Source organism: Miniopterus schreibersii, assembly GCF_964146895.1.
Source record: "Miniopterus schreibersii genome assembly, chromosome: 5".
Classification (NCBI taxonomy): domain Eukaryota; kingdom Metazoa; phylum Chordata; class Mammalia; order Chiroptera; family Miniopteridae; genus Miniopterus; species Miniopterus schreibersii.
The window spans coordinates 79,930,672-79,947,473 of record NC_138106.1 but is presented as its reverse complement, the minus strand read 5'-3'; the positions used below and the strand labels follow the sequence as shown (position 1 = coordinate 79,947,473).

General features: G+C 35.7%; 1 protein-coding gene across 1 annotated transcript in view; it reads left to right on the top strand.

The window, feature by feature from the left end:
• Nucleotides 1-5,735: 5,735 nt before the first annotated feature.
• LIPI (lipase I) overlaps nucleotides 5,736-16,802 on the top strand; it is a gene marked incomplete at its 3' end in the record, with an annotated part of 38,402 nt that continues 27,335 nt past the window's right edge. Inside the window, exons 1-3 of the mRNA XM_081137999.1 lie at nucleotides 5,736-5,809; nucleotides 12,816-13,201; nucleotides 15,419-15,527. Of these exons, the coding sequence (XP_080994125.1) occupies nucleotides 5,764-5,809; nucleotides 12,816-13,201; nucleotides 15,419-15,527 (541 nt within the window). The 5' untranslated portion in view covers nucleotides 5,736-5,763. The remainder of the gene's footprint in view (nucleotides 5,810-12,815; nucleotides 13,202-15,418; nucleotides 15,528-16,802) is intronic.

Sequence of the window (16,802 nt, the reverse complement as noted above, 5' to 3'; positions counted from 1 at the left end):
ATTCTTTGTAAAATTCTTTTTGAAAGAATGCATGCGTGCGTGCATGCGTGGATCTGGATACGATAGAATACTAAACTAAAGTTTATTCACCTGGGAAGCGCTTCCTAGAGAAGTCTGAACATGGCTGCAGAGGTTTTGGGTGGAGGCTGGAATGCATTTGAACTTGGGAAAGGGCATATACCAAGGGATACTGCAAAGTGCACAGCAAGTTTGGAGACTGAAGCCAGAATTCTGGAGGATGGCTGCTGGGAGCTGCAACAGGATCCAATATTTGCACTTTGTATTATAACTGTACTTTGTAGACTGTGTAACATTGTGAATAATTGATTCTTATTTGAGGAGGAGTTGTAAAAATCCTAAAAACAATAAAGATACTTTAAAGAAAGAGGAAAGAAAACTTAGAATCTCAGTACTTTGGTAAATCAACTGCCAAATGTTAACTTGGCTTCCTTTCTGAAGATACCCTTTACCTTCATAGAAACCTGAAGTCATTGTGTTAGTATCATTCAAATAATCAGAACACCATTTGGCCTATAGGTAGGCATGGAGATAATTCACTTTACATTGAGGAGGCATGCTTTCACTTGGTTGGTGGACCAAAACAGATCTCATCCGATGAAAAAGGACAGCTCGTTGAAACCCTGATTTCTAATTGAACTCTGACATTTCTTAGTTTTATACTTTTAGATACTAGATACGTAATTTCACTTTTTGGAACTCACCTTCCATTTCTTAAGACTTGTTATACTATAGTATGAAACTAGGAAAATTCCAGGACAAATGGAATAGGGAAACTAAGATAGTTAAACAGCAGTTTTGTGGCCCCCTAGTAAATCCTGTCTTCCCTAAACCAAGGACCCTTAAGGGTAAATGGTTTGCATTTCTCCTCCCCAGCCAGAGGGTAGATAGCTTAAATCATTGGACTCAGGGAGACAGATAACAGAAATCCAATTAGTAGCATTTGCCAACCACACCCAAGGACAAATGAAGTTAAGAGAATAAACCTCGTTTTGGAATATCAGCATAAAGCTGATGAGTATTCTTTTAAGACACTCCCTTGAAACCTCCCCTGAGATTTCCCACTGGCAAGAAAGAAAGAAATACACTCAGGACGAAGGACCCAATTGTCTCCCCCTCTCCCCCCAACCAACCCCAGCACACCAGCACCATCTCCTTCCCCCCTCTCTCTTCCAAGGGGCCCCCATGAGACATGCAACCAGGGGAGCAATGGCCAGTGGCAGCTCGTCCTGGGCTTACCCCCTGAACCTGTCTCCAAGGTCTCGGAACCTACCCCCTTCTCTCCCTGACTCCCCAGTGAGCCAAAGCAGCCCAGCCTAGGCTCTCCTGTTGCTTCCTCTAGGCCCTTCCTTGTTTCGCTGCCCTAAGTATATTTTTGATGCTGCAAATAAATTCTTGCTTGCTTTCCTACACTTTGTCTCTTAATTGAAATCTTTCCCTCAAGAAGACAAGAACAGAGGTCTCCTCATCCTCTCCCTGGTAACAGACTAATATAATTACTTAATTTAATAGTATTTTTCTAAGTGTTATGTGCCAGGCACTGTCTTCCATCCTTGGGGGAAAAAAGTAAGATGAAGACCTGCCTTCCTAAAGCTTACAGCCTAATGGGAGAGACAGACTTTCTGAACATATAAGTAGCAAATAATGTGTAACTTTACTAGTCACCTTCAGTTGATATATATCATGATATAAATCCTGTCTTCATTTGTTCTTTCTTTCCTCTCTCATTAATGTTGTTGTATAGGCTAGAAAGGGGTTAAGGAAACTAGCGCGTTGTCAGTGTATAACAAATATATGTTGATCAAGTGAATGAATGCATACTTGCAAGTTTCTATTATGCCTGGATCTATAGATTTTTAAAAATTAATTTACCTCATAAATCTTATCCAGACCAACGTATTTCCTCTTTAACTCCCCGCAAACACTGCTCATCTTCAGGTTTTATTGTAAAATATGCAGCACATATATATGACTGAATGCTAAATATTCGTAAGTAATTAATGATTGTATTATCTTGCTATAGTGAAATTAGCATTATTCTTTATCTACAAATGTATATGATTTTGGAGTTCCTATTACATCCATCTTTTCCTCTGGCAGTACGTAGGTTTATAGTGTTTATAGTTTTAAGAATATTTTACATAAGCTCTGAAAGTCAGCTCATGTAGTTAGCTTTGTTCAAAATTTGATATCACTATATCATTTTTCTATGTAAGCTTACTGTACTTCCTAACTCATTTCATGACTATGCATGGCCACAAACCTATCAGGAGCTGAAAAAGAATTCACTTTACTCTCAGCATTTACTGGACTGTTGGTCACTTATAAGGTTTAAGGGTTAAATGCATGGAACACTCAATAAAAAATTTGCTTTTTTCATTCATATCAGGATGTCTTCAACATCAAAAATAAAAATGTTTATGAATATATAATATATTCTATATAAAGCTATATGTTCATAGAAAATATATTTATATAATAAATATAAATTTATGTATATTTTATATAATTTATATTTTTATGTATTTTATATCTAAATTAGAGCTCCTTTCTCCCATTCTTTGTCCAGTTGGCTCTTATTTTCTTTTGTAATTCAGCCCAGGCAGCATCTCCAACTAGGTTTTCCCGAACTCTGCGCTCCAGATTAGATGGATGCCCTACCTGTATGGTCCCATAATTTCCTAGATATACATTTTCAAGTCCTTCTCACTGTGAAGTACTATAGAGTAACGATAAGGTAATTATAGTACACATCTGTGAATGTATCATAAATTGTGGAAATAATACAGTTTGAATAAATGAATGTCTCTGTATGTCTAACAGCTAAGTTATACCTGGATATCAGCAGATGCTTAATAAAGTTGCATAAATGAATGAAAAAAATGAATGAATGGAGAAACTTGGTAAATTAGTATTAAGGGACTCTAGTAGATGCATTTTTTAAACTGACCTCACTTTTGTCTTCACTTTTATTCTTATATTCATTTTGACATTATTCTGATTTTAATAACCATGTTGTCCCAAGTAAACATAACTTTTTTTTGTTTTACTTGTATTAGATATTTATTGTAAAGAAATATTTTTAATGTTTAAGGAAATAAATAAGAAAATGAAAATCATTAATAAGCTTATCATGCAGAGATAAACATTTTAAAGGAAAACCTTTCTAACTTTGATCTATGCATATACACATAAAATCTATTTTAGGAAAATAAACTTTACATATTGTTTAGCTTGCTGTTTCTCCCCTAAAACCATATAATGGAGACCTTCTACATAAATAAATATTGATTTACCTACATGACTAATTTTAATCCACAGTATGTGCATAATTAAACTAATCCCTCACTGTTAGACATTTACATTGTTTCTATTTTTGGCTATTATAAAAATGCTGGAGGGGGGGACGTGGGGGGAGGGGGAAAGATTAACCAAAGAATTTACATGCATATATGCATAACCCAGGGACACAGGCAATGGTGTGGTGAGGGACTGGGGAGGGGGTGCGGCGGGGTGGAGGGGGTCAATGGGGAGGAAAGGGGCATCTGTAATATTTTGAACAACAACAAAAAATGCTAGGATAGATATCTTTGCTTAGATATCTTTGTGCACATGAGTAAGTATTTCTGTAGGAAAATACCTTGGATGTTTAATTGCTGAATCAGAGAGTAAGATCATTAAACAGTTTGACACATATTCTTAAATTATACAAAAGATAGTGCCAAAATATATTCTGATGATCAATAACTCCTCCATCTTAACAACTACTCAATTACCTATTATGATTTCCTGAAAGTGCCTAAAAGCATTCTTTGTACATAGGGTTCAATCAATTTTTAATCATCCTCATCTTCATTATCACTCTTACAGTCTTGTTTATATTGTATGCATGTTTATAATAAGCTTCTAAAAATCGTTGTTCATATCCAAGGAGAACTAAATAAGTACAAAAATAAATATCATCTTTCTAAATTATAGTCATTTTATGTAACATTAATCATTCCTCAATATTTTGCTATTTAATGCAATGGGCATTAATAATCCTGACTTTCTCACTATTGACAGTAAGTAAAAAATATGAAAATGTAATTTTATATTTTAAAACTTCTATGTATTATGCTGTCTTAAATGCCAAGTTTATATTTTCAATATGAGCTCTTTAGAATGATAAAAATTAAAATAACATGCAATCTGGAAAATATTGTGCAAGATTCATATTACCCTGTCACATCAAAAGCACAAAGCAAAAGGAAAACTTATGTTAAATAGGAAACACATCTTTTCATTTCAGTATCAACTGGTTGAGAAAAATCTCTTTTAACATGTATAAATATGATATATATTTTTCTTCCCAAATTTTGAAATGTCTATTTATCTCTGTTAGAAAAATGTAGTTGTCACAACTAAATAATGTGGAATAACCTAGGTTATTTGGTGGCCTTCAGTCAAATTTTAATGGACACACACAACCAGGACCAGAGGGAAGGGAGGGTGGGGTTTGGGCAGAGAGGGGCAAAGGAGGGGGGAATGGGGAACACCTGTAATAATGTGAACAGTAAAAAAAATTTAATGGTGTCACCCTTTTAAAAAGGAAGTCTCACAAAATAATGATGAAGCTTCATTAGCAATTAAATTTTTCTTTTTTTTTCTTTTAAAAAATTTTTTAATATATCTTTTTATTGATTTCAGAGAGAGGAAAGGAGAGGGAGAGAGAGATAGAAACATCAATGATGAGAGAGTCATTGATCGAGCCCACAACCCGGGCATGTGCCCTGACCGGGAATCGAACCCCGATCGCCTGGATCCTAGGTCGACGCTCAACCGCTGAGCCATGCCCGGCTGGGCAGCAATTAAATTTTTCATGATTTTTAAATGAATAACTCATTCTCTTTGTGAATCCTCTGAAACACCTCCCCAAACCTCAGACTGGTTTCTGTTGATCAATGATATAAATTAAACACTTCTCTTCTTAAAGTATCTTTGGAAATTTACAGACTTAAATTTCCAAAACCAAATTTAATTTTGAACTTATAATGCATGCATTTAGAACAATTCTCTATATTTCTTACCTACTGAAGCCCATTACTGGAAGGAAAATAAGAGAAAATTAAGTAAACATGAAACTAAAACCTGTAATAATTTTTTTAAATGTTTGTTATACTAAAAACAGAAATATTTTTCATTTTCCAATTGTAGATCTTGAGAGGCAGGCTAGCATTTTGAGTTTTAAAATAGCCCCTGAGTTTGGGTTGCAAAATGACAAGAATGAAAAAACCATATTTATACTTGACAGTTTTATGGATATGGATTTCATTATTGATTTTATGGTGTATAAAGACAACTTAGTTTATAATCAAAATTAACATAAAACCACAACTTTTTCTGACTCTTTCCATTTCTAGCATTTGCTAACATCACATTTGCTCCAGGCTTTCAACAGATATGTTCCTCCTAACCACTTCTGAAATCCTGAGGTCAGGAGGAGTAAAGACAGATATAATTAGTTTTTCTTGCCCTTAAATTCAACTTGTGTAGTTGAATGTTTGTGACTTATTACAAAGTCTTTGACTTAAAAATCTTTCTCACAACCACAGGCTAATTCGGTAAAACAAACTACCTCACCTTTTCAACAAACAGGGTGGAGCAAAAGGTCAGGGATCTTTTACATTAAAAGCTACCAGACTGTGACAGTCCTACTGAAGAGAAACCTCGCTGAATATCAGAATTTCTTTCATCAGATTCCAAATGAGAGTATTCGTATTTCTCTGTTTGATGTGCTGGGCAAGATCTGGTAAGAGCTCGATAACTTGGATTATCTTTAAAAATTGTGTATAAAATAATCAGCATGGTCTGTTTTGTGATATATAAAATGCTGATGATATGAAAAAATACACTATGATTATGGATACAAATGCCATCCAACGGGTTACTATGAAGAATGTGTACATGTGTGTATGTGTGTTTTGGTAAATTCAATATTTGAAAATTCTGACATAATAAACATTTTGTTTCAGTTTTATTTGTTCAAATAATCCTACTTTTGAGGAAAATTTTTATACAGGTATATTGTCAATTGCAAAGCAAACTTTCTTTTTCTTTTTCTTTTTTTTGGTCCTATTGTGCTAAAGCAAAACCAAAACTGATTTATGGTAATAAAGCAGAACTTTCTTCACCTGGTTTAGTAGCTTATGGTAATAAAGTTTCCTAATTTTAATAATATTTATTACTTTATGGCAATAAAGTAGAACTACTTGTTCTACTTTAAAGTAACAAATTTAAAATTAATGATGAATAGCTTTCTTGTTAAGCCGATTTTTGTCTGTGTTTTGATTTCTTTAAACTTCATGACTGGATACTTGAGTAACCTTAAAAATATAATCTAAAAATTCAAGATATTTGTTGTTTCTCTTCCATGAACTATGTGAGCTAATTATAAATTTGGGGAATGTTTGAGTTTTCTATTCTGTGGGGAGGAAGAAAGTCTCCTCCACCCACAAGTTTCTTCCAGCTGGTCTGAAAATCAAATAGGCCTGAGATGGACGAACGAGAGAACAGAACCAAGTTTAATGCGTCTGTATGCCTGGGGACCCTGCATGCTCGAGAGAGTCAAAGGCAGGGGGGAAATCGGCATATATGACGCTCTAAGCTAAGGATCAGGTAAGGCACCTTGGGCCCCAGGTGATAAGATCAGCTGTTCAGGAATTAGAAGATAGGTTTAAAATAAAGGTTATCTCTAGACAATCTCTTATTATAGGCAAGTCCCCTAATTCAAACTCCTCTGGGTAGTTAATGGGAGGGGGTAGAAGTTTCCCTTGAGCCTACAGGATCTTGATTGTGTTTAGCTCAAACAATCTGAATACCACAGAGCCACATCTTAGGGTGTCTGAACTCCCAAAATTCAAGTACAGAATTTAAATGGTTCTGATATACAGTTTATCATTTATGTTTTACTCATTTGGAAGTTTCTTGATAGGCATTTTATGTTTCTGTAATGTATAATAGTAGTACTTTAACTTGAAAGTCAGAGAAATTTAAAGTTTAGGCTCCTAAGCTTTGTCATACCATGATTTATAGCATTTTAATATCACAGTGTATACACCAAATTTATATGGCTGAATTTCTGAGATTATTTGTTTTTGTTACTAGTTAAGGCAGTTGCCTATATTTTCCATTGGAAAAACTCAGATATAATTCTAAGTATGCTTCTGTCTCTATTGACTACATAGAACAATAGACCTTTTAGTTATTACCAGTAAATAGGAAATAAGGAAATAAAAGAATTCAGTGAGTCTCAAAATCATTCTTAACCCATGCAAACTCATGCTTTCTCGAATTTTCTTTTTCTTTTATTTTTCTTGTTGACACTATTACAGATGTCCCCCATTCCTCCCCCTTTAGCCTACCTCCATGCAACACCCCCCCCCCCCCCCCATAACTCCCCTCTTTCACCAAACTGCGTCCAGGAGCAATGCAGATATGTTTTTGGCTAACCCCTTTACCTCCTTTCAGCCAGTCCCCCCAACCCCTCCCCCTTGACATCTGTCAGTCTGTTCCATGCATCCACGCCTCTGCTTGTATTTTGCTTTGTCAGTTTATTTTGTTCACTAGATTCCACATGTAAGTGAGATCATATAGTATTTGTCTTTTTCTGACTGGCTTATTTTGCTTAACATAACAATCTCCAGGTCCATCCATGCCATAGCAAAGGGTAAGCATTCCTTCTTTTTTACAGCCATGTAATATTGCATGGTATATATGTACCACAGCCCTGTAGTCTACTTCTCTACTGCTGGGCCCTTGGGCTGCTTCCAGATCTTGGCTATTGTAAATAATGCTGCAATCAACATAGGGATGCAAATATTCTTTCTCATTGGTGTTTCAGGATTCTTAGGTGTATTCCTAGAAGTGGGATAGCTGGGTCAAGAGGCAGTTACATTTTTAGTTTTTTGAGGAAACTCCATACTGCTTTCCACAGTGTCTGCACGAGTCTGCATTCTCACCACCAGTACATGAGGGTTCCCCTTTCCTTATATCCTAGCCAACACTTGTTGTTTGTTGATTTATTTATTTAAATCCTCACCAAGGTTTTTTTTAAATGGATTTTTGGAGAGAGTAGAAGGGAGGGAGGAGGGGTAGAGAGAGAAAGAGAGAAACATTGATGTGTGAGAGACACATGGATTGGTTGCCTCCCACATGGCCCCAGACCAGACCAAGGCTGGGGATAGAGCCTACCTCTGAGGTATGTGCCGTTGACTGGCAATCAAACTCGAGACCCCTCAGTCCATGGGCGGATGCTCTAACCACTGAGTGAACTGGCCAGCACTTGCTTGTTGATTTGTTGATGGAGCCATTCTGGCAGATGTGAGGTGCTATCTCATTGTGGTTTTAATTTGCATCTCTCTGATGATTAGTGACACTGAGCATCTTTTCATATGTCTCTTGGCCATCTGTATGTCCTCTTTGGAGAAGTGTCTATTCAGCTCTTTTGTCCATTTTCAATTGAATTGTTTGTCTTCCTGGTGTTGAGTTGTATAAGTTCTTTATATATTTTGGAGATTAACCTCTTATCAGATATATCATTGGTGAGTATGTTCTCCAATGGCATTTTCCTCCAATTCCCACATGCCTAGGACATTTTGTTGAATTTTCAGTAATTTATTTATATGAGAATGTTTATTCAAATTACACGTGTTCCTCCCTTCTCCCCTAGAGATTCTGATATATACTTCTTGGAGGTCATGTCTCAAACTCTTCTAACATGAAAGTCATTATATGATTACATCTGCCTTCAAAAAAGAAAAATACATTCTGAAAAATAGTCAAATGTTTTTGAAAAATTTAATAGAATAAAAGAGGAGTGGAGAGATAGCTGAACAAACTCCATATAAATATGTATGAATATACATTCGAGTTATATGCATATGTATATATATTCTTATTACTGTTTCTGATTCATACAAACTGCTTAAATGGCAGTTGTGGTTGCTATCATTAGTATAGCAAGGGTCAGCAAACGTTTCTGTAAAGGGCCAGATAGTAAATATTTTAGGCCTGAATTTATTATATTTTTTACATGTTACAAAATATTATTTTAATTTTTTCAACTATTTGAAAATGTAAAAACCATTCTTAGCCTACCAGCCAGATTTGGCCTATAAGGCAGTTAGCCAACTCTTGTGTTGCAGTAAGCTGGAAGAGATAGATTAATTCATTCTCATTTCACTGTTGAAGAAAGTGAAATTCAGAAAAATGGAGTCATTTTTCTAAGATGGTAGAACTTAACAAGACAGTATGTGATATAGGACACCTAGAATCTTAATTAAAATGGAGTTGCTTATCCATTGGCTGGAGGTGAAACTCAAGATTCTGGAACTGTAATACACTCCCAGGTAATGCGCATGGGTATGCGAAACACACTTTAAGTGGCAAGAGTATAGAAATTTGTAGAACCTTACTAACCAGGCTGTTTGTAGAGCAATGATCTTTTCAAAACCCATGGAATTTGGGGCTCTTTGTCCTCAACAAATTCATCATTATTTTTCTCTAAATTATATAAAACTATTTCTGATATGACTAGTAATTTATTTCAATCTATTTACTCTAATCAGGTGCCACAGCAACATTAATTTATTCTTATTAAATTTATTAATTTATTGTACCAAGTTCCCGGAAAATGTGAAAGAACATGGGACTCAAGTTCTCGTGGCTTGTTATCCCAGGCCAAATCACTTAACCTCCCTGAACCCCAGTTTTCTTATTTTTAAATGGAAATAAAATGTGCAGTTCCAAGGAGATAATATAAATGTGTGATTTGGTCAATTATAAAGCAGCATCAATTAGTTAGAACAATCCACTGTGTTTTCTTCCATGTTCATTTTCTCAGATGATTCCCAGGTGTAAGCCTTTACCATGTGTGGCCTATGGACCATCTGTGTTTGAATCTCCTGGGCTACGAAGTTAAAAATGCAGATGAATCTCTGGAGATGGCCTCAGGAAGCTACATTTTGAATAACATTCCCAGGCATTTTTTTATACTCATTTTTAAACCTATGCTTAGGAATTCTTGCTCTGAAGACTTATCAGACACCTACTTTATTTTGCTTATGTATTCAGCTTCATTTTCAACAGCTCTCCAAACATTTGCCCTGTTGAGTTAGTTACTGATTGTGTGTCTTGATTTCTTAGGACATGTTAAATAATTGTATATTTTCTAAATGCACTTTGATTGCCTCAGAACCAGAAAAAGATACTTTTACATCTATTTTTGTTTTCTGCCACTAGCCTTCAGAGATTTTAAAGTTCTACCTACAATTTGCATCCTAACTGGCTTTATGGCCACACAAACCTCTGTGTTTGTAGCATCAAGTTGGTCGATAGCTTGTACCTGGAATTCCGCTGGCCCACAAAGGTCTTCATTTTCACTACACATGAATAAACAACTAGTGAACTTCTCATAGTCTCATTTATGTTGTTCAACTGTTTACATAAAAATATGTGCCATACATATGCCCATGATTTTCAGATTTCACCCAGAAATGTCCTCTTGCTTCTAATTGTGTGACCTTGGACAGGTCATTTAATCTCATTAAACTTCACTTGCTTCATATATAAAATGAGGAAAAGGATAGCAAACATAAAGCAGCACAGTTCCTAATATGGAACCACTGCTAATGATCATACACCATTATTATTGCTGATTGTTATTGCTGTTGGCAAATACATTCTGTTTTCAGAAATGGGGAAAGAGAAGGAAGGAGGTTTTCATGCAGCTTTTTGAGATGAGTGTGGGGTGTTAGAGGATCATCAGAGAAAGAAGGGTTCAATCTTTCCAGAATGTGTTAGGGTTGGTCGCTTTTTATAGTCGGGTTTTGAGGCCTCTCTGTTATTGATTTGGTCAATGCCGAAAGTTGCAAGGCAGGCTAACTTGCTCTGAAGGTTATCATCTCTGAGAATGGGTTGGAAATCAAAGAAAGTTAGAACACTGAGTTATTTAAAGAAACCAAGGCTCAGAGATGAGAAGAAAAAGAATTTGTTCGGAGTTACTCGAGGCTCTGGGGCCACAGCCCCCATACCCAGGACACTGCCCATAGCTCTGGACTCTGTCCATGTGGTCTCCTTGTCCTTCACTTCACAGTCACTGTCACTATAATGGAAATATATTTCAGAGATGCAGCAGAACAATTAGGATTATTGTTCCTAGCATCACCATATGTCTTTGATGTTTCTAACAGTTTTACGGCCTCTATAATTTGAAACCTAAGAAGATTTTTAGAATTCTTTCTCAGTGTACCTCTGTGTTGAAATATTGCTAGAGTCATTATCTTCTTACGTACTTGGCAATGAAATGCAATATTTTATTCCTGCTACTGAGTTTCTAATCACAATACAGTTATTTAGACTAGTGTCCAGACCCTCAATTTGTTAATTTTTCAAACAGGATTTTAAAAATCAGTACCTTTTGTTCTAGATATATTTGTCTTTTTGCTAATAACATTATTTTTTTGCTGTTATTTTTATCTTATTTTATTTATTTATTTCAATCCTCACCCAAAGACATTGTTTCCATTGCTTTTCAGAGAGAGTGGAAGGGAAAGGGAGAGAGAGAAACATTGATGTGAGAGACACATCAATTGATTGCCTCCCGCACTCTCCCCAACCCTGGCCGGGGATGGAGCCTGCAACTGAGGTACATGCCCTTGGCCCGAATCAAACCTGGGACTCTTCAATCAATGCTCTAACTGCTGAGCCAAACTGGCCAGGGCTGGTATCATTTTTAATTACCTGAAGTAATTTAAGCCATTTTTTCCTCATCATACAATTAATAAATGGTTTAGATCTAGAGCATTCAGAAAATATTAAAATACAGAAAACAGGAAACAAAAATACAAAAAAAATCTGCATTATTATCACCATCATTACAAATAAAAATAAAGTAATTGTTTTGTTTCCTACCAGTCCCATTACAATAAATATGTGTATGTGTACAAATGCGTATCTGTGTTTATAGTATACTGCATAAGTATCATATACTATTGATAAAATTATAACTATGTATATATGGACTGTATAGATATATTAATTGCTGCACATAGTCCTTATCTTATGGATACACCACAATTTATTTTTCTAGTTTCTCGTTGCGATATATATAGTTGATTTCCAAATGTGCACTATTAAAAATTTTGTGATACATTGGTGTTGATGGTCAATGTGTTTAATGGTAAAATGACATGGTAATGTTGTTTAATCTTTATTTGATTTTTAAGAAGATCAGGTACCTTTTAATTCATTTATGAGCAATATTTTATTTTGCAAAGTATATTTATGTCCTTCACTTTGTGTTCAATTGGGCTATTTGTTTTCATTCCAAGTTTCTTATATGTAAGGTATTAATTCCTTTCCTACCTTTTATTGAAAATATTTCCCTAGTTTATTCATTTTTCACCATTTGGCTAGTGTATAGTGTTCATTACAGAAGTTTTAAATCTGTGTTCTGTGAATGCTATCAGTCTCACCAAAGCTTTGCATACACAGGCTGGGGAGTATTAGGTTATAGAGATACACTGCAATGTGTTTATCCATATTCCTCTTGATTGACATGTAGATTCTTTCCATTTTGAGTCCTTATGAACCGCAACAAATCAATACTGTAGTTGCTTAGTAAATTATGTTGAAGTGCTGATGAAAGTAAATCTTCCCCACCCTTCGAGTTCAATTCTATTTTTTGCAAGAGCAACGGGAATGGGATCAAATACCATCTCAGTACTCAGCTTGACTGAATTGTGTTTTCATTTCAGAGAATAAAAGACCATGCCTTAAGTTCTCTCAGCTAAGCATAAAGGATTCCTTCAAAGATTTGTTTAATCCCCAAATAGAGATATTTCTGATAATGTACACAAGGAACAACCTAAACTGTCCCGAGCCACTGCTGGAACGGAATAACTCACTTAATGTCAACTTCAACACAAGTAGGAAAACAGTCTGGCTCATTCACGGGTACAGGCCACTGGGCTCCATCCCAGCATGGCTTCAGGGCTTCCTACGGAGTTTGTTGAAACACGAGGATATAAATATAGTTGTAGTAGACTGGAACCGGGGCGCTACAACTTTGATTTATGACCGAGCAGTTAAAAACACCTGGAAAGTCGCCGTGTACTTGAGTGAGTGCATTCGGAAGCTGCTGGTAAGTCTAGAATGTTATGTATCATATATGTTATGCAACCTTCAGTGTGTTGTGCAAGACTACAGTGTTAATAAAATAATGTTTTTCACACTTTTAATGAGGAATGCCTTTTTCTCATAAACATTCGGAATTGCTGCTTTGATATGCTAATGTATGCAGCTATCATTTTTGTTTTTGTTTGTGTAAATGGATAATTTTATACTTAGACATGACCTATCTTACTTTTTAAAAATTACCAAAGACCAAGTTATTGTGTTTCATCTTAATATTTTTAAGATTTTAAGTTTTTAACTCTATTTATACAGATTTCAGGATAAAGTAGTGATTCTATGTGGACATAGGGAATAAACTATATAATCATTAGATGCTTTAGATATTTTTTTCTAAGGTGTGGTTAATATGTTTGTAGTAAATCAGGTGTGAATTGGTAAAAATGAGAGAACAACAACTTGAAAATCATTTCAGCAGAGACTTGGAAGTTAAGCACAATACAATTCAAATGCAGGTTTCAAGGCCCTGAATATCCCTCAAATAAGATATCACCCTTCCTTCTCTCGAGTGCCCATCACCACCACCTCTCTCTAGAGCAACCATACGGGTTGATCTGGTAAAGAAAGATGACCTAAAACTGTCCTGAATTAATTTCACCCATCCCAACCCTGGACCTAAATGCTCTACAAATATGAATGAAGCTGAGACCTGCCTCCAAGGTTGGCAGAAGTAAGCTACGCAAGATGACACATCCAAGAATTAGTTACATGTAGTGGTTAGGAGTCAGACTGGAGGGTTTCAAAGACCAAATCCATCCCATCATCTGCATGACTTTGAGCAATTGCTTAACCTCTCTGCCTCATTTCCCTAGCTATACATTTGGAACAACAAAATTTTATTACAATATTTAAGTATTAAACAAAATCATTGACTAAAATCACCTATCCTAGTTATTTTTACATACTCAAATTTGGACAAAACCGAACGATCCCTCTAGAGAGACAGAGAAGGTAACTGACACGCCTGCTGTCACGGGTGGTCTGTGCTTCGCATAATTGATTTTTCCTTACAGCAGGGGTCTCTCACTAATGAACATGTACCTCAAAGTATGGGAAATGTGATGTGAAATAGAAAATCTAGGAAGAGTTGTAGCAGTAGCTACATTTCTAAGAGTGGCTTTGCGTGCAAAGGCTGCACATTAAGGAGAAGAGATGAAAAGATCAGTAGCATTAAACTTGAAAGTGATACTCCCCCAGGTCTCTAGGCACTGCTCTGAAAATTTTGAAGAAAATTATCACCTTGAGCTTCGAAAGCTTGAGTCTCGTTTCTCATTAGAAGTAAATGCTTCACATCTTTCACAAGCCATCGGATGTGTCATGTCACTGTGCAAAGTGGACCCTGACTTGCTCCTTGAGAGCATGGGGGAAGAAATTCTCCCTCATTTAAACCCCTAATTTGCCCCATCCCCCACCAGGGAGGGGTGCCTGGAACTTGGAAAGGTGTTTAAAATTTGGGTTTGAAAGATCAGATTTCGTCACTCTCCAGCTTGTGATCTGGGGAAATCCTTTAAAATCCATGGGTCTCATTTTATCATCTCTGAAATGAGGAGGATGATTCACACTGTTCAGTCTTCCAAGAATTTTTGACACAATCTTATTAGTATATATTTTGGAGTTAAACAGACCTGGACTTGAAGTCCATCTTTTTCCCTTATAGTAATAAGTGTGTGAGGCTTTGGGCAACTTATGATCAGATGATATTTACTCAGCATTTCAAATGTTCCAGGAACAGTTTTAGGCAATAGGATAAAAGTAAGTAACTCACAGAACTATTGTGAATATTGAATATGAGATTTATGAAGCACTTGTCAAGGTAGCTGGTACAAAGTAAATATCCAACAATGTTTAATTATTAGTGTTATAAAATGCTTTATTAATTAAATGTGTTATTTTGCATATATTAATCTAGATAATAGATGACAGAGGTTTTAATTTTTTTTTAATAAAAATGTAATGTGATTGTTAAAAATGTATAGAGAAAAATCACGTATTTTATGGAAGAAGTTGAACAAAGGTATAGTTGTCTTGAAAGTATAAAATCTTACTCCCTAGCTCCCAGAAATGGGTTAAACTAGAAAAAAACAAACAAACTTTAAACTACTGACGCAAAAGGCAAAATTTGTGATTGTCTGAAATGAAAATTGTAACACTGCATTTTCAATTGCAGATGCATGGAGCGTCTCTTGCTAATTTTCATTTCATAGGTATGAGCTTAGGGGCTCATATTAGTGGATTTGTTGGAAAGATATTTCAAGGTCAACTTGGAAGGATAACAGGTAAAATAGTTTTGGTAAAATTAATGTGTCAGCATACTTTTAAGCACCAGAAGTTACTTTATTTAAAATTTAATAGATATAATTAAGCCATAAAAATGATGCACAGATATTTATTTTTTCTAAATTATATTCAAATTCTAGTCTTCATTTTAGTTAGACTTTAAAGTCTTGTTTGGTTCTTAACTGAGCTTAGGTTACCCTTAGAGAACTGAAAAGAATCAGATCAACTTCTGCAGCCCCATGAGAATTTGAAGGAATTATAACAACCTAGAGAAAAATTTGGTCCATAAATATAAAACTTTTTTCATGTATTAGCTAAAAATATTAAAGTGAACTGTGTTTAATTTCCACAAACTTTGATGTATTTCAGTTCCTTTAAACATTTTACTGGAAGGACAGGAGAACTAGGAGTTGGTATTCAAGCTTAAGGGATTCCGGATCCCAGTACCTCTCATATTTCCTTAACAAAGTTACTTCACCCATTTGGTAACCAAATAATGCTAGTGATTTTTTTTTTTTTTTTAGAATTATACATTTTCTTTGTAGTGGAAGGCTTCCATTTATGGTAGGGGTGAGTTGGCTATAAGGCCACAGAGCATGGCTGCACAGGTTGAACCCTGTACATCTCTGAGGATATATGGAAATGGTGCTCCCTTCAGTTCTCCAGACCACAACCACACAGCACAGCAGCCCATCATGGCCTTGCTAGCTCCCAGGTGCAGTCTCTTTAGTGAGAGAACCCAAATTGGACCACAGGTCTTTCTCTCTGCTCACCATCTTCTAGCAGCATGTTTTAGTTTTCTGGGGACAGTGGCAGAAGTGGCTTAGCTGGACACAGCAAGTGTGCTTCCACCTCTTTAGTGAGAGGCTGACATTCAATGTTGTTCACGGGTGTACACCATAGTGGCCAGGCAGCTATATGATTTACAAAGTGACCACCTCCAATAATTCTAGTAGCTACCTGCCGCTGGAATAAAGGTGGTTTTAGAACTAGTATGTACTATGCTTCCCCAACCAATTTAGCTTTTTAAAAATTATGGAGATTGATGTCCATAGAATATTTGTAATAATTTCAAGTGTACATAAAAGGTAATAGAGTTCTTAGTGAAGTTAATTAAGCAAAGGGGGGGGCGGGGGAGATGTGGATAACTTGTACAGATTGTTAGGATGTTTACAGGCCTTTAGTATACTTTCCATACTCTGATCAGTTCTAATATCATTCTCACTATACAGATGTGAAAACTGAGGTTAATCGAATGAATGTGACAGGGTTAA